The 19,664-nt window shown below is 32.1% G+C and overlaps 1 protein-coding gene across 1 annotated transcript in view; it reads right to left on the bottom strand.

Annotated features, from left to right (window-relative positions):
• LOC149422101 (uncharacterized) overlaps window positions 1–19,664 on the bottom strand; it is a 592,400-nt gene that overhangs the window by 181,001 nt on the left and 391,735 nt on the right. The window contains exon 10 of the mRNA XM_089633082.1: window positions 9,090–9,331. Coding sequence (XP_089489208.1) covers window positions 9,090–9,331 — 242 coding nt within the window. The remainder of the gene's footprint in view (window positions 1–9,089; window positions 9,332–19,664) is intronic.

Raw genomic sequence — 19,664 nt, 5'->3', positions numbered from 1 at the left:
TCGTCTTAGCATCTCAAAAGATGACATTAGCCCTCAGGGAAATTATATTCCTTAGGGATTTAAACAATAATTATTTATCATCATAAACAAAACAGGATTATAAACGAACATATTATTATTATTGAAGATAACATTAGCACAAGAACACTAATATAAACATATATAATGGAACATAAAGAGATAATAAGCTGAATACAATCTGCCGCAATTTGCGAACCTATATTGAGGCAGAATTTTGAGCAAAATTAATTCATACACTGTTTATTGTTTTCCAATATATGAAAAGTATGAGTTTCATTAACACTATTAATTTACTAATGGGTACCTACGACATTATTCATTATCCATCGCAAAATCATTTTAAACGAACTTAGCTAGACTTGGGTTAGTTGACTGGTTACTCACTGGACCTGTATTGAACATTTATTATTTAGTGGCGATTTAATTTATATTTGTTAACGTGTTTCAGCTAATTTAAAAATATGATCAGAAAATAACTGCATATATGATGATGCTGAAGCTGATAAAATATTTTATAGTTCAATAAATAAATACTGGAAAAATTGCAAAATCACTGCGGTCCTGAAAGTAGCAGCCATAGTCTAGTGTTTTCCTCTCCAGCGTTTTAGTGTCATATATGACCGCGCGCCCATATTTTATAAAAGAATTTTTATCTTTTTTTCTGTCATGCGAAAATATGCAATTCTTTTAAATTAGAAAGAAAAATAATAATTCTTTTCAGATTTTCTCAAATAATTATATTGGATGCCACTAATAAAATCCTAAAACATCAAAATTTAATAATTCATATTTCGCGTTGCTGTCGTAAAAATCGGTTTAATTTTTAAAATTACTTCAATTTTTTTATTGTAAATATATTTTTTAATATTCTTTATTGGTTTAAAGAGGTATAGTTATAGTTTATACATATTACAAAGTTTTTTTTTTTAATATCAAAAACAGTATCGTAACATACCTTTTTTTAGCAAGCGCTCGTGTTGCAGGTCGATAAACGTAATTAATTACTATTTAAACTATATTTTTATTTTAAACAAAGTAAAATAAAATTAAATTTACAAACAATTTTTGTGAAACATGAATAGAAAAAAATGAGGAGAGAAAAAATAAGTGTAGAAAAAAGGATATCTAATATTATTTTCGAGATTTATGATATGATTTTAAAAGCGTGATAATTGAAGAATTATATTTTTAATTGTGTTTTTGAATTTAACGTTTTTTTTGTAATCTTACATCTGGAGGAAATTGGTTAAAATATTTCACTCCACTATATTTATAAAATTGTTTGTCTGTGGTGGTTTTGCAGCACGGGGTGATTATAAAAGCATGCACATTTGGTTTGTTGCTGTTCAAAAAAAGTGTTTGCTTTTCGTTGTTGAAAGCATCTTTATGAATTTGTAAAAATGATGTTTTTTATAAATGATTTGCAGAGAAGGAAATTTAAATTCTTTAAATAACCTGATGGTGGGATAATCATATGGCGAATTTAAAATTATTTATATTAATATTCTCTGGATGATTTCTAAAGGTAAAAGAGAGGGTTTGAATTAACCATCCCAGCCAACATTTCAATATTGCAATACAGATTGAATCAGTGAAAAATATATGGTTATTAATAGTTAAAGATTTAAAATGTTTCGTATTCTAATAAAAATGTATATTAATTTTCTTAACCTTTCTACTGTCGCATTGATTTGTAATTTCCAATTTATGTTACTGTCTAAAATTACACCAAGGTATTTAAAATCAGTATTAACTGTATAGAGCAGTCAGGTTTACATAGATGTTAATTGATATTACAGTTGTATGAGTGTATACATATGTTTAAATTCTCAGGGATAGCATTTTTATTAGTATTACAATGTTTTTTCAGTATTTAATGATAATAAGCTTTGGTCGAACCATTTTTTTTATCAGTTTTTATCTAATTCGACCTTTCTTTGAGTTTCAACCCAGGCTTAACCCTCTAGTAATAAGTTTAGATGTGATAGGTATTTTGAAAATATCATTGACATAAATAATAAAAAGAATAGGTCCCAGTACAGTTCCCCATGAATGTGAAATAAAGATATGAACGAGATAAATGTGAAGTTATAGTTTTCTTACAAATTCAATAAACAAAACGAAAGTGTTTTAGAAATCGAACCCTAGAATAAGTAGGATACAATAATGGGACACAGAAAATTCTACACTTTTTTAGTAAATTGACCCACGTATATAAGAGAGATCAAACCATAGAATAAATGGGATTCAGTGATGGGACTACATTAATTTGATTATAACCCACCTGGGTACATTTCTTGGGAAGAATTATCAAAACAACAAGTAGAAGTAAATTTATTATAATCGCATTCACTAATCTATTTGAATGATCGCTAATTCCAATTTTTTTAAAATTACCTACAAGCTTTTTGTTATTCATTATTAAGCCCCGTTTCCCTATTCACTATAACGAATGAAAAATATTTGCAATCTCGTCACACTATTAATATGCATAATTACGAAAAAAAACTCCAATACTGTAGGAAAAAATATTAAATTTGTGGGAATTTGAAAAGAATTAATTTAAATGGCAATTTCTTTCAAATTTCTATAGATAATTTTACATCTAATTCCCGGCCATCCTGAATATTCATATAACTTTAACCTACCACTCGTTGCCTCGGTGCTTAATTGTCCAAACCACTAAATTGGCAAATTGTTCAATCTCCATCTTAAAACTAAAATGGGTTCTGCAAATAGAAGGAAATTGGAAAGATGAGCTTAAAAATAGTAGACAATGACGACTGTTTACTGTTTAAGTGCATTATTTTCCATTTCTGATAAATACGAAAAATTCAGAACTTCAAACCTAAAAGATTGATGTTAATGATAATTATTTGTTTTAAATGAGGGTTATTTCTAGTCGTTTAAATCAATAACTTTACTTTACTGTAAATTCGTACATCCGTACTTGTTTATTATTTGTGTTGCACATCGTATAATATCAAGAATAAACAGATGTTCTCTTATTGTGTCTAAAAAGTTCAAGCTACTATGAATGCTTTGTCCAATGTCCATGGCTTCACGACAAACGTTAAATCATTTTGGTACGTGCTTCTCGTAAATGTCGGCCGTGTTAGAAGGGACAAGGGGGATGAGTGCAAATAACCTCTAACGGAATGAGTGCACTCAACCTTTTGTCCTCGTCATGTTTCTCGAATATCTAAGTATTGAACCTTTCTATTCTTTGTAATAGAATATCATTTTATTATATATTAGCTCTGATTTCATGGTTCTGTTAACTTAAACATTCATTCAAACTTTTATCTAAATTTCTCATTTATTTTCTGCGAAATATACTTTTCTCCTATGATTTTTAAGTTTTTTCAACTTAGTAATCATCCTATCTTTCTTTTAAAAGAAAAATAAAATAGTTTACTCTGTCGACACGGGTGGACCCAAGAAAAATCCCAAGAAGAATCATTTCCTCATTGCCTGTGTCATCTCCGGGGACACTGTGCGGAGTTGATGGAATAATGAGAGAATGTTCTGGGAAGAAAAAGGGTTTAAGGGGTGAGTAGGTATCTGGAGGTCAGTGAAACCAGAAAGGATGGACCTAAGAATCCATCCTCTCACTGCGGTGCGAGGCACTGGGTCGAGAGAGTCCGGCTGGAGAGTTTTTTTAAAGGAAATGATGGAATAATGAGAGAATGTTCTGGGAAGAAAAAGGGTTTGAGTGGTGAGTAGGTATCTGGAGGTCAGTGAAACCAGAAAGGATGGACCTAAGAATACATCCTCTCACTGCGGTGCGAGGCACTGGGTCGAGAGAGTCCGGCTGGAGAGTTTTTTTAAAGGAAATGATGGAATAATGAGAGAATGTTCTGGGAAGAAATAGGGTTTGAGTGGTGAGTAGGTATCTGGAGGTCAGTGAAACCAGAAAGGATGGACCTAAGAATCCATCCTCTCACTGCGGTGCGAGGCACTGGGTCGAGAGAGTCCGGCTGGAGAGTTTTTTTAAAGGAAATGATGGAATAATGAGAGAATGTTCTGGGAAGAAAAAGGGTTTGAGTGGTGAGTAGGTATCTGGAGGTCAATGAAACCAGAAAGGATGGACCTAAGAATCCATCCTCTCACTGTAGTGCGAGGCACTGGGTCGAGAGAGTCCGGCTGGAGAGATCCAGTTCACCATACAGTAGATGGGAATATGATAATATATCTGTCACGAAGACCCGGACAAATGTGCACCATTCTTGCAATATAGAATCTACCAGATCTCGTTACGATAATAATAATGTGATAAACCATCTGCTAATCGTAATTAGACATTTCCACAAGAACAAAACGCTGTCGGCCAAGTACTCGAGCCGCCATTATTGTACAAAGAATAGCAGAAATTCCTTTATGACGTCAAATGGCCATTTCCTTTCATGTTTATCTCACCCTCTCGCTGTTTTGTTCTTTGTGCTGAAATATGTATACAAGTTACTGAAACACGCGCATGCGCCCGGCGCACGGCCCTCTCTGGGCTTTAAATGTCAAAAGTTTACCTGTTGCCCTATACTCTATAGTGCCTATAGTCTACACCCGGCCCTACTTTCAACACTAAACCTTCGACCGATGGTACTGATTATACTAGATTAGACTTATTACTTGCTAAGCAGTACCTCGTTGCTTTTCTAATGTATCGTGTTGGTGTTGGACGGAGGCCGATGAAGTTACGAAGAAAGGGGACGTCTGGGACCCCGATAACTTAACAATATCTGGTCGTTTTTCCGAGCACGGTAGCGCTCGTTGGGCGTATTGATACCCAAGCCGATATTGACAATGAAATAGATAGTAACACTGGCAGGGGGAGGGTATTGTCTATGTGAAACGAAATCATTTTAAAGATTGATTATCAGAATTTACGTAGTTCCAAACTAGTTGGAAAACTTGTAATACTAATATTTGGTTTCTAAAAATATATTCAAACATGTCATGTTTATGATTTGATTTTGAATAATTACCACACAAGAATCCAGACTTCTTTAGCGATAGACCGCAGAACTTTATATAATTTCATGAGTCTCTTCTTAAAACTTGACCTCACTTGCCAAAAACTTTGTTGTTTCTTTTTTTGTTTTACGTAATTGCAGCCGTACTAATAAAATAAAGCACTTAATGACCTTTAAACGGTGTTTTTGTAACACATTGAATAAAGACTGTACAATATCTATTTCAAATGATTACTAGTAAAATGTGTCATTAATTGGCTGCGAAAGAACTGGTAACATTGCATGTTGACGGACTGACACATGCGCCGTGCGCGTTTTATCCTGGTTAAATGACAGTTTATATTTGTGAAGTATGATAGAAATCATTTTCTGGTTCATAATTTATATTCGAATGACCAAATCACAATTGTATAAGTATAATTTAATATATTTAAGTTTTGCAATATTTTTCGTCAGTTTTAATCCATTAATAAAGTCATACTGTGAGTCAAGCTCCATGTAATCGGAAAAAGCGAGGTTATTTCGGACATTATTTTTTAATTCACTGTTGCCGCTTGTATTTTATAAGAATTCCATCAAAGTGATGTTTTTTGAAGTGAAACTTCTTTACGCGCGTCATGCAATTTCGAGGACCGGAGTAAAACCGACTCATGACCGAAACGAAAATGCGGGTACCCCCACCACCGATTAAAGTTCATTTGATCTAGTCAAAGTTTTGAAGTAACATATAAATGCTTCTTAGCTCATCCCGACAACTGGCGTTGGTGGTGTAATGGTCAGCATAGTTGCCTTCCAAGCAGTTGATCCGAGTTCGATTCTCGGCCATCGCACATTATTTTTTTGTTTTTAACGCCTTTTTCATTCAATATCTTATTTTTTAGTAGGTCAGAACATTTTTTAAAAGAAAATAATATTGCAAAATAATAAAAACACTTATCTCACTGTGATAAAACATTACTCCGCTAGAGCGCGCTTTGCGTTATTGTGTTGGATTAAAATTATTATCTAATCCGTATATTATGATAATTGTATTACATTTATTTAATTAATTTATTTATTTTGATAATATGTAATAATTTACAGAAAAAAAAATTAAAACTATCTCCCTCTGATAAAATATCCGTTCGCTAGAGCGCACTACGCGATCTTGTGTGGGATTCTATTTCTGTACATTGTACATTATTTTTAAAAATATATTATATTTTGGGTGTGATGTAGGTAACATTATAAAACATAACAAGCTCTCATATTTTCAGAACCTACATAATATAATCAATTTATGCGGCTTTGCTTACAGTTGGTGCTCAGCGTGGTTGGCTTTCAATCAGTTAAGCGAGGTTCGATTCTCGGCTGTGGCATTTTTGAAGTGAAACCTTGTTGAGGTGGGGGAGCCGCTCACGAACGTTCTCTCTCTTCTCTTCTTTCCTCTCTCTCAGACACCAGCGAACTGCGCCACGCCAAGCATCAGCTGAAACTAGAAGTTTCACTTCTGTCTTGCGTAGGCTTGACACACCCACTTTTTTTAATAACTTAAATGCCTCATGCATGTATGGGTAAATACAATTCCAAGATCATCGTTTATAGCGTACAAGAATGAATCTAAAATTTCAGATTTTTTGGTTATTCTCTGGGAAATCTTAATGTATAAAAATCACGTGTCACTGTGCTCGTACACGCTAATCTCCGAAACCGCCCAACCGATTTTAATGAAATTTTGTGATTGTGTATGGTTGGTTCCAGCTTGAAATATAGGATAGTTTTAAACTCGATAGGTGGCCTTGTTTTCAATATCAAAAAAATATTCTGTTAAAAAAATACATACAACCCTAAATTTTAACTTCCCTACACCCCCCTCAATATTTTAATGCGATTTTTTTATAGGATAAAGCTGTCAATAGATGGTAGTGGGAACAAATCCATTGACATTTGTATAACGCACATAGAGAAAATACCACACTGATCGTTTAATTTTCAGTGCTGATTTAAACGTTTCCCTGAAAATACAACGATGTTTGAGTGTGATGTTTTCTCTATATGCGTAATACAGATGTCAATACATAGAGGCGGTCTGTGGCAAGAGTACGTCTGCCCGGGATCACTAGTTTATTGTAAATTTTAATAATTTAGAATTGGACAAACGAGATAAAAAGCGAAGCGACAGCTTTCTTGCAAATTCCTTAAATAAGAGGAGTATTTTTTTTCAATTTTATTTAAAAAAAAAAAAAAATCATTTTGAAATTAAATTATTGCAATTTTTAGAAAAATTTAAAAAGTAATTTTATCTAGTTTCTAAAATGGTTTTTGAATAGAACTTTAAAAATACCTTTGAACAATTCCGAAATTCGACGAAAATTTATTATTATTTCAATTTTATAAATATGATAAACGAACCTCTTTGGCTGGATAAACAATGCTTATATCTTTCCATCAACTATTTAATGTCAGTTTCTATATTAATGAGATTCTGACACACGGACGTTCATCAATTGAATAAAATTTTCACCAGTGTTATTGGGCGGTTAGTATTTGTATTTTTTTATGCTCACCCTCTGTCTATTTTATACATTAATAATTGTTTTAAAATCATAATAAAATAAAAACATTCCTGAATGACAGTGGGGAGGGAAAGGAGTTAAAAAATATATAAAATAATGAATGAAAAATATTTAAATTAATTTTTTAGCAATTCGCAATTACCAACCTTGCCAAGCTCATATCAATGCACAATCGCGTATTTTGTACCTTCTTCCATCTCACATCTTCGTGTGGGCACACAAAAAATTTAATTGAATGCTTATTATTTATTATCAATTGAATAAAACTACTGCAGAAAAATGAATATTTGAATTTATTCATCGAAAATATTTTATAGACCTAAAATGTGTCTGGGTTAAAGGTTTTTCTCGGTAAATAAAGTAAATAATTGATCAAATCTCTTTCAGCAGCTTTTGTGAAAATTCACTGAAATATCATGGAACAAAAAGCCCAATTTATATGTCTGGCTACGTGTTTGTAATACTCTGCTGCGAATCCATCATTTCTTGAATACGCGATGTTATATCTTCTGACAATCGCCTCGGTATTATTTTGCAAGTCACATATTTTCTCGAGATCTTATTCAGCCAAATATTGCAAAGCATTCTCATTTTGCGCAATAAAATAAGAATAATAATTGAAATCTAAGAAAACCCCGGCCAATCACGGAGAACAGTTCTGTTATATTGGCCCACGCTTGTTGAGAGAGAGATTTAATAAATCTAGTGTATATTTATAACGATTTCCGACCTCTGCAAGGTGTTGGTAAAATAATCAGCACTCTTGTGAAAGGTACCACCATTTGTGTGCGGTAACTAAAAATAGCACCGTTTAAAATTTTTATTAAAAGTATATATTCTATGTGATTTTTCACGGAAAACTGCACATCTCCTCAAAAATCGAGCAAAAATACTTAATAATAATATCCGTTCCTCCGTTACATGGGTTTAATTTTATCATTAATTTAACTTACACCATGTTTTCATGCATCCTTACATTATTAACTAATATTTTATGAGAAGGTAAACACCTGCCTAGGCATGGATTGACAAAGCCTTTAATTAGATGCTAGTATGTTTAATAGTTATTCAGTTTTGAATGAAGCTACATAACATTTACTTTGTCATGACATAGGTACTGTCAAAGAGATACAATAGCGTTGTGCAAGTACATAACTTTTATTGAATTATCCCTTTCGTGACGACGTGTTTCCATGAGACCCCTGCCACTCTCATCCGATTTATCCGTCATTTATTTTAAGGAAACCTACTTTTTTATAATAAAGATGTCATACTTTTTGTAGATATTAATTATTCATTATAGATATGTTTTTTTGTAGAAAATTAGTAAAGTGTAAATATTACTGGAATTATTCAATTTTGCATTATATCTCAGATTTGTTGTAAAGATTTCTGCTTGATAATATAAAATTAGAAAAATAAACGTATATGTAACCTATAACTTTTACCTTAAGTCATTTTAAAAATGTAGAAGAAAAAACGTTTGGAAGAGTAATTGCGAGAGAGAAGATATTTAGTGAGGAAGTTGAAATGCACTTACCGTTTTCCATGGTCAGCGTGGCCTTGAAGCCGGTGTAGTGATGTGAATAGTCGGACTCGAACCTCAGGTGCAGCCGGGGGCCCCTGGACACGTGTCTCAGTAGCTTGAGGCGCGAGCTCCAGTCCCCGCACAGCGTGCGCCTGTCGGGGGGGTCCCCGCCGGTAGGGGGCGCGTCACCCCCGCGAAGGACGCTCTGGTTGGATGGGGCGGGTTCCCAGATCTCCAGGAAGTCGTAACTGCAACTGTTGGACAAAATAAATGTCAAATTTAAATTCCATTAATCAATTTCATAATTTAATTTCATTAATAAACTAAATAATTTTATTAAAATTTTAATAAAATTATTTAGTTTATTAATTTAAAAAATCAGTCACTTTAAATACATTTAGGATTACGAAAGATTTTTTAAATATGTATTCTGAGGAATTAGTAGGATTTATAGGTCTAATTAGAAGTTCTACCGAGCCAAACCCTCTGATATGAAAATATCTGGAGTCTGTGAATTATTTTCCCATTTGATCTCTGGTGATTTGACGTGTTATTTTTGTATTATTTTGTATTTATTACGCTTATAATATATAATGCACTTGCATAATGTGGATTGACTAGATGATCATTTGTGGAAAAGTGTGTGGAAGGGTTTAGTTTTTCCTGTGGGGAAGATTTAACCCGTACATAAAGTCGGAAAAAAATCATTAATCAAATAATTTCGTAATACAATTTTATTATTTTATTAAATTAATAATAATTTTATTATCACCCCTAATTGAAATTTTGTTGATAAACACTTCTGCCATTGATCACCTCAAGTGGTTCGCTACGTGTGGTGACATTACAACATTACTCATATATTACTCCAGGACACACAGACCTCCACATTCCTGACAACCCCTCATTCCTTTTTACTTCAGTTTCTTCCTTCCTCTCCACAATAAAAAAGACTGAAGAAATGGAGACGGAGATTTAATGAACATAATTTTTCTTTATTCAGATCTGTAAACACCGACGATATAACGACATACGACAACTTATCGATTTGCGAAGGTGAACATTGTTGCTACTGAGTGCTGAACTTAAAATTATTTTAACCTTCTAGTTTTGTTTTTTGGATGCAACACAGCAAAAACTCTGAAAATTTGAAAAGAAAATTGTCAAAATTATAAAAAAAATCGTTTGAATATCTTAAAAAATATTTTCTTAATGTAGTCGCTTTATGGTGGTTATTCCCCTTCATCCATTAGTGAATCAGACATCCAAGTAGAGCCGAGCCACACGGCGATACTTCCCCGATCTCATGCTTAGTGGTGACATCACTCTGTCGCTACTAATACATCACTATTCAGTGTAGTGTAGTCTAGTGCTCTCTACCCTCTGTAGAGACAGTACTAATACATTCATGCTCGCGCCGTGTATCCTCATTCCTTATTCCAACTGTAGGAGACCCATTCCAGCCGTCGGCGTCGCGACGCGCTGCCAGCGAATCCTTCCAGCCACTATACCTACCAAGTACCCATTCACCAAGATACCAAATACCAAGTTCCCACATACCAAGTCCTACCTAGTACCTTCCTTCGGTGTTCCCTTTGGTGTGCTATGTAGGGCTGGCATATAGACAATGACTTAAGAGCAAATGGAAAGAGAATTTTAGATTTGAAGTATGCATCCATTATTATTCAGGGTCTATTGAATCCTAAATAAAATTATTCGAAAGATATTTTTCTTTCCCTTCCCCTTCAGATGTTCTTAGTCGCTAATTCATGGTTCGGCAGTTGAAAGAAAGTCAAAATTATATTGTAAGATTGTATTTTAGATTATAAGATATTACATCTCAAGTTTATGTAAGCAGCAAATTTGTATTATATTCAAGCAGCAAAACAGTAGAATTGTAGAACAAAGAGCTGACTTTGTTCGCACAGCTTGTATGTATAATTTCTTATTATAAGTTTTTATAACTATTTAAAAAACGAAGAAGCTTTAAAATATAAATGTTGATTTAATAGATGTAACAAAGCTACAAATCACAAAGCATTTACTATTTAGTCTCCCAATTGTGAGATTTATAATTATAGGATCAAATCCATACAAAGAAAATTAACCCGTGTAATCGCTTATCGTGAAGGTTTATCTGATCAATTTTGAACGTATAATGACCGAATTTTGCACTATAAACTACTCTCACTGACAGCCAGATGTAAACTTTCTGATTTATCGCTTAAACTCGTACATAAAATTATACATACATCAGTTGATACAACAAACATTTTATCCCAAATTAACATCAACACACCTTCAAGAAAATCAACAAGGAGGATGAAAGACATTTTCAATATTAAAGCCAGCACACAAATACAGGATATTTCTCCCCTGTACTGCGAACATTACGAAATTAAAACACTATCCACTGCTTCAATAATGAAATAGAAATTTTTAATGAATTTTTATTTTTTTATTTACTATTAATCATATTAAACTGATTTTATGATGAAGCCTTTTATTTTATTTATTAAGTTAAAAGAAATTTACATTTCACTTTCTTAGCTTAAATATATAACATTAAATAAATATTTTTCTAATATTGTTCTAATAACTTAAGATTAAAAAGTTTTTTTTCTTAAATACATTTATACTGTCCGTTTTAAGTTTATCTGGAAGGAGATTGTATATTTGTACACCCTCGTGGCCAATGCCTCTTTTGCCACTTTCAGTCCTTACAGCATGTGTGCACAATTTGTTATGTTGCCTAGTATAATGTTCGTGTACTTGTGACGTTTGTTTAAATGTTGTGTTTGTGTGTATAAGTCCATTTTGGATTTTGTAGATTAGGAGATTAAAGATGGCAATATTGTACCTAGAAAATCAGTGTCTCATCAGTACAGAGTACAGGCGACAGTAATACATTGTTTATTGACATATATATATATTTTTCATTTTAAGCATTCTTGTTTGTCATTTACTTTTACATATTTAGATAATTATTTTTGTTACTATTTTTGTTGTTACAACGTATTAAAACATCCAAATATGTAAACTAATTTTGCATCGTGCCTGCTTTAGGTACTTACATAAAATTAAATAAATCAAGTTCAACATTTGTATGGTTCGGTAAGACAAAGTGCGCTGTAATTAGAAAGTAGAACAGAAGGAGACAGAACATCAGAGCGTAAATTAAGTAAATGAGTAAATGAGCGTAAGTAAATTATTGGAAGGAAATTTTAATTTTTTTTTAATTATTTTACGTAATATTATATATTATATACATCTGTTGGTAATTCATTAATAATCTTAAAGCCTATAAAATAGAGATTATTTTGGGTTCCCGACAAAATTTGTTTTTGGAAGTCTAAAATTTCCACAGTTTTCTCGTGGGATGGCTATGAATTCCGAAATTAAAATTAACATTTTTAAACATGTATTTTGGGAGCATCTTATTTTTTAACTTAAATACACATGTAACATTCCTAGTTTTTTATTCATAATAATTATCTTAGAATATCTACTACAATTCAATACTGCTCGCATACCTCTATTTTGAATCATTCGCAATTTCTTTATCTGTGTTTGATTGCACAAAAAAAGGACACTAGTAATTTAAATGAGAAGCTAATACACAATTATAAACTAATTTACTTGTATTTACATCTAATTTATTCCATATTCTTCTTAAAAAATTAACCTTTTTGCCATTTTCTAAAATAATAATTTAAAGTTAGAATTAAATTTGAGTCGATTGTCTGTTATAATGCCTCAGTATTTGATTTAATTTATTTCTTCGTTGTCTATAATAATTTTACTGAGTCCGTTAATTTTTTTACCTATTACTATGTATTTACTTTTTGTAACATTTAGTTTTAATTTGTTTATCTTTAATCACATAGATATTTGATCCAGGTCATACTGTATTTTGAGCATAACTTCTTCAAAATCATTTTTCATTAAATATAAAATCTGCAAAACAGTTTGATAAAACAGTATTTTAAGCACTGCTCGTTGATATATAATATAAAAAGTATTGGCTCCAATACAGATCCTTGTGGGACTCCTAGGTTCACTATTGGTTAGTGTGTGTGTCTGATAATTGCTTGTGTATGTATTGCAGAATGTTGTCTTGTGTTCCTGGTCGGCACATGAAATTTAATAGTGGCGAAGATGGCAGGTCCGTCAATGATGTTGATATTGACTCTGTGTAACACAACCAGGTCTGACGTAGTTAAATAAATACAATTATGTTTATAAATGTCTCTTTTGTCCCTCTAAGAAATAAATAAACTTTCGATATCTTCCTAGTAAGTAGATATTTAAATGATTTTATAATTCGGAAAGACATTATACATGTACTGTTACTGTATTGTCTATGATTTATACATGTACTGTTCGTTGAACCTAAGGACTATTTATTTGTCTCTGAATCTGTTAAAGAAAATACACAAATGGGTAACAAAGGAGCCAAAATACATCTAACGAGAGTCAAGGTCACCCTCATTGAATAAAGTTTCAAATCAATTCCATTAAACGAAATGTCGAGAAGATGAAGGGAAAGAAGAAATATTGACATTATTCTCCATGTAACTTAACGAATATCATTTTTACCGTCGTTAAATCGTATCAATTGATTGATGAAGTAAAGATAACTTAAGTGGAGGCCAAGTTATAAAAATCCTGGGAAAGCGCAATATACATGGTGTTAAGGGACGTACTTGACTTACTTTAACCGGTGATTCCTGGCATTATTTGGAGTAAAAATGCAAATTAAATGTTGGTCTCCGATGACTTTGAGTTTTTTTTTAAACCGTTGATTTTTTTATCACAAAATTTTTTTTAAAAATCTACAATTTTCACATCGACCCTTGCTGTTCAATTCCTTCGGATTTTCTATTTGTAGAAAAAAAAGTCACCGGAGTCAAAATTTCACATAAATTTTTTACTCTAAATAATGTCAGGAATCACTGATTTAAAGTAAGTCAAGTACGTCCGTGAACACCTTGTATAAGTAGGTTATTTTGGCGCTAATCAATTTGTAAAATTAAAAAATTCTGGAGGTAAAACGTCAAATTAAATGAAACACCTCATATCACATTGAACATTTAATCTGTCTAGTTCTTCAACAGTATTTAGTTCTACAAAAAGTAAGAAAAGTTTTTTTCGTGTAATCTATACCTAATAATATACAAATTATAATTGGTCAATAAGGTGTATTTGCAAATGTTAATATGTATATTAGACTCTAGTTTTCAGCTAATTAGTAACTTCAGTCATATAGTAGTATTTTATATGTACATATTAAGGTCCAGTTAGCCGTAAATATGTTTTAGTTGTGAGATACTAGTTATATCTCTCTAGTTATAAGTCTCAGTTCTCAGTTGCTTAGTTGTAAGTCATTATTTTAAAGGCATAGTTGTAAGTCATATAGAAGTATTATGTAAGTACATATAAAAACCCTGTTGGTCATATATGTGGTTATAAATAAGTATTCATTTTAGGTCACGTTATAAATCTTAGTTTTGAGATACTAGCTATACGTCTCTAGTTATAAATATAAGTTCTTAGATGCTAGCTATAATTGTAAGCCACTAGTACTAAATTTTAAATGAAAGTTATAGGTTATAAGTAAGTGATAATTTACAGGTTAAATAAATGAAGTTATGAAGGGCCCTTGAGGTGAATGTGGTTGTATTCCTAATATTTTTACTGACGAAATGATTTTTCCCCGCGTTGTTTAATTTTCATGAATCCAGGAATTCTGGCAGTTTGTCATAAGTGGAAATGTAAATAACAAGAATCATAAAGCGGGTTCTAAAATTGAGCCAAAATTCAAATATGTAGTTGAATGAAAAATAGAAATGTGTATAGTATAAATATACCTAGTTGAAAACAGTAGAAGACCGTAAGTAAAAACCTAATATACAGAAGCAATGTGTATAATATAAATATACCTAGTTGAAAACATCAGAAGGCCGTAAGTAAAAACTTAATATACAGATGCAATTGACAATTGACCATTGCCAAATTACCAAGGAACCAAGGAGCTGGCGCTAATAATAACCAACCTAACCTAAGACCCTCGATTTTTTTACTAGCGCCGTTTGGCTTGGGGCCGGCAGTAGATTTTTTAAATTGAATATGTTTAGAGAAAAATCAGGATCTGTCATGAAAACAATATCAGCCCAAGTTTTCTTCACGCCACTAGAAACCAAAATACTTATATACCAACGAAATATTTTTTAAATTTTATACCTTCTTATTATCATTATCGTTGATTTGGAGGATTTTGGCAGATAATATATATTTTATCCCTCTTATTTGTACTCAATCATACCTATATTTTTTAAACTATTATATTTTATGTAACCTATATTTAGTTAACACTGAGTAATCTTTTAATTTCTTTTACTTAGTCACTTTTATGTAATCTGTGTAACTAAAAAAAAATATGAACATTATTATATGTAAAAGCCCATTATTAAATGGGCGTTTAAATAAAATAAAATAAAAATAAATTACATCTTATATCCTCTCCAGGTATAATATCTTGGGTTAAAGATGAACGAACCCAAACTGAGCGATCCGCCGAAGGAAACATGAAGATTTAATAGAAACCGTCGCGACTTGTCTGTAATAATAAGGACGGAGAAGTACGAAGGGAAGTCGCTATCAAGACTTGTGATATTATTTATATTTATTATTATTATATAATACTGCTGAAGTAACCGTAGTCGCCCAGGCTTTGCACACAATTTTTCGAAATCTGATTTAGATAGTAATTTTCTTCTTATTATTATTTGAAAAGTAAAGTGTGCAAAATTTCATCAAGGAGTACCTATCAAAATTCTGCTAGGGGCGGTAAAAGGAAATGGGAATAGCTTTTATAAATCGGCGACTTTCTTTAATTTTAAAGGTTAAAATCTAAAAAACGCCGTCCGCCTGCTACAGACACTCGTATTCATATAAATAGAAGATTAATTGATACGCTCATTAGTTCTTGGTGTCTGGTAGTTGAAGGTTACACCAAAACTAAATGCCGAAAACCATACTAAAATTGATGCGCGCAACTCGATATCACTAAATACACACTTCACCACAATCTACACATCTGCCCTAATAAAAATATATTATTTTTATGTATCTATTTATATTGTATTTTATAAGTTTAATGTAGAAGTTTTATGAAGCTATATGTATGTTTATTCTCTATCTTCCCATAAGTACATATTTACATAAAAACAGACACACCTCAAAATGCAGGACATCATATACCGATGTTACTGAAGGCCGCCTCTGTTACAAGTTGACAGACGGCCGTTTCCTTCTGGATATGGTTTTCTGTAATTTCCCATATTCCCACAGGCGAATACGGAGGAATTCCCTACAATAAGGCGCAGCCGAATCTCCCCCCCCCCCCCGATCCCAACATAACACAAACAGACACGTATGTAGTATATAGCCGCTGTCGGCTGTTGGGGATGCTGAAGCAGAAGAATATGATGCTCCAAAACATGCAATTTTTGTAGGGTTTTTAGGTTAAAAAAAATCCCTACCGATAAAATACAAGGCATCCTAAGTCTATAAAAGCCAGGTAATATTTAAATAAACCCATATGAGGTAAAAATTGTGAGGCGCATATGACGCCGTTCTATTTGTATAAAAAACATTAACTTTAAATTCAGTAAATTTAAATGATTCACCACTTCATGGAATATAAGAATTTAGAAACTCAAAAAAAATAAAAGAAAATCTGCCCTAATGATGGTCACTATAAAGCTTTCCGAAATGTTGCCTAAAGAAGGTGGAATCGCAAGCGGCATCTAATAACCCAAAACATCCTGATAATTGCCTGCTTTGTCATTGTCTGCTTTTATGCAAGATATACAAATTCGGAGGGAACTTCAAGTTGGTAAAGAACACTTTGTGAGCTGTTATTATGTAAATATGGATTTGAGTGGTTAGGTCCGCTTCCGAAAATCACTTTCCTCGTGAAAATCTCAAAATTTCTGGAAAAATTTTAACGGAAAATCAAATAAAGCGAAAATCTGTCTTGATATTATTTTCAGGGCTCACAGTATTATTTTTGTCTGAAATCTGAAACTTAAGAGTAATTATAATGGATGGCGTCCATTAGTTCCCGGCGGAGGCGATGCTGTTACACTGTAAGACTGCCACACCAAGAGTAAGGTGGCCGTTATGGCAACGATCCCTACATTTATATTATTTTGGACATTGAAAATAAACAAATTGATTAAATTTATTACTAATCATCTTATTATCAGGCCCTTCTAAATCTACCGAGACTTGACTTTAGCGTTTTACACGATCCGTTTTTTCATACCGATCTCCATATTGAAACTATATCGGGACTCGTATAAAAAATCTCAAATTAAAACAAGATCATTGTTTTCATACTTTGTACGTTGACATCAGAAAAGAAATAATATTTTGGGACGTTACTAAATCGTCAAAAAGGCAACAGCTTGAACATTACAATAGATCTCCTGCAAGCATCTGTTATTTGGCTTTCCCATTGCCGTCAACAAATTATCAAAAATGCACGAGAAATTTGCAACACAATTGTCACATACATTGTCCATCATCGGAAATTGTGCTCACCAGTTGTGTTGGTGTACTCCGTAAAGCGTTGGTTAAAAAATATAATTGACGGCCTTCATGGTGAAAGGGTCCTCGAATATTTTTTGAAGGCAACAAAATGTATTACACATGTCTCATCATGGCTAAAAATAATAGACTCTTCTTAAACTATAGTAAAACATTTTACCTAACCTTTTATAAAAATAGTAAAAACCAACCCCCAATCACCTTCAAATTAGAATACATAATGCTAACTGTAATCAAGAAACATGCTCATCTTACTTGGAAAAGTTGAAAAGATCAAATATTTGGGTATATATATTGATACAAAATTAAATTGGCAATCAAAAATTAATAGTACCATCTGAAAATTAAGATATCTTACGTACCCATTTTACAGACTAAAAGAAGAGCTTAATATTGACAAAGAGAAAACGATTTATTTTTATTCGGTGCAATCTTCACTCGTATATGGAATAATAGGATGGAGTGGTGCGCTTCATGCACATATACAAATAACTCAAAATTATATTATGAAAGTTATGTATAATCGGAAAAGAACATTTTCAACAAATGAGTTATACAAAGAATGTAAACTATTCTGTCTCCGTAAACTATTTATTTTGCAAACTATAAAAATATTTTTAAAAACAAAAATAAATTCGAAATAAATGAAAACCGAATCAACGTTGGAAATAATAATGAATTTTATACTCCCCAAACGAACAAAAAAGAAATGCAAACACACTGCAGTTTCATTGGACCTCGTACTTTCAATCTTTTAAGGAAAAAAAATCACTTAATTTTACACTAAACACTTATAACTTCACTATACACTATTGTAAACACTTTTTATACAAACCGCTTACAAAAGTTTTAATCTTGTTTTTTTTTTTATATGTCCACAATTTGTTTATTTCTAGGTACAATAATATAATGTATTTAACTATATTACCCACGCACAGGCTGCGCTTTAGTGGGTTTCCATTATTCTTATTGATATTTATAATATTTTATGTACTGAATGTAAAAAATGGGAAAAACAAATGTATTAAAAAAAAACGAATCCATAGGTCGCAGATTCGAATCCTGGCATGCGCGATCAAATATTATTTAATTAAATTTAAATTTTCATAAAATCGTATCGAAAAGCTGCTTAAAATTGCTCTAGCCGTGTTCGGTGATCAGATCTGAATAGCCATGTAATTTCCCACCTTCACCTCTCTCATCTCCTTTCAGCTTCACAACATATATCAACCGGAGACGCCTCGCCTAGTCTCACTGGCTCCGGTTAGCAGGGAGCAGTTGGGATTCTTGTGTGGTATTCACATAAAAAGGGCATATAAAAATGTTTTGGTATTCTAAGAAAAGTGTTTCATTGAAAAACTACAGTAAAATATTACAAAAGAAGTGACAATTTTTGGCAAAGAATATCCTATCAATCACCGCCCGTTGAGCTATGCGTGTTGCAAGGAAAATAGAGGCCAATTTGTTTTCCATATTTTTTATTTTTTTTATTTTATTATTTATTAACGCCCTATCGGGCTTTTTCATAGTAAGTTGACAGTATATGTATATAAGTGTAACATGTACATGGATAAAATAGCTAAATATAATTTACTCATAAGGTAATTAGAAAATAATATGGTAAAGTAAATCAAAGTATGAAGGCAAGACCTTTTTCTAAAGCTAATAAATATTACAAGTTAATAACTAGCAAATAGGTCTAAAATTAGTTGCCTTTTGAAACTCTCAAAGTTATTAACACCAAATATGTCGATAAGTTTACAATATTTGTTTGCAAGGTGATGAATTCTTGGAATTGGTGAGTACAAAGAAGAGTTAGTATTGAGTTTATTGTTACATTTAAAAGTGTCTATGCTTCGAGTTTGTCTGGCAGGTACATTCATATAAATTAATTCCAATAATTCAGGGCTGTCAATGAGAGATTTGATAATTTTGAATAAAAATAATATATCAGTTAGAACTCTTCTATCC

This window comes from Hesperophylax consimilis, chromosome 7, assembly GCF_061612785.1.
Source record: "Hesperophylax consimilis isolate HC1 chromosome 7, BYU_Hcon_1.0, whole genome shotgun sequence".
Classification (NCBI taxonomy): Eukaryota; Metazoa; Arthropoda; class Insecta; order Trichoptera; family Limnephilidae; genus Hesperophylax; species Hesperophylax consimilis.
The sequence above is the reverse complement of the archived record's forward strand: the minus strand, read 5'-3'. Positions and strand labels throughout refer to the sequence as shown.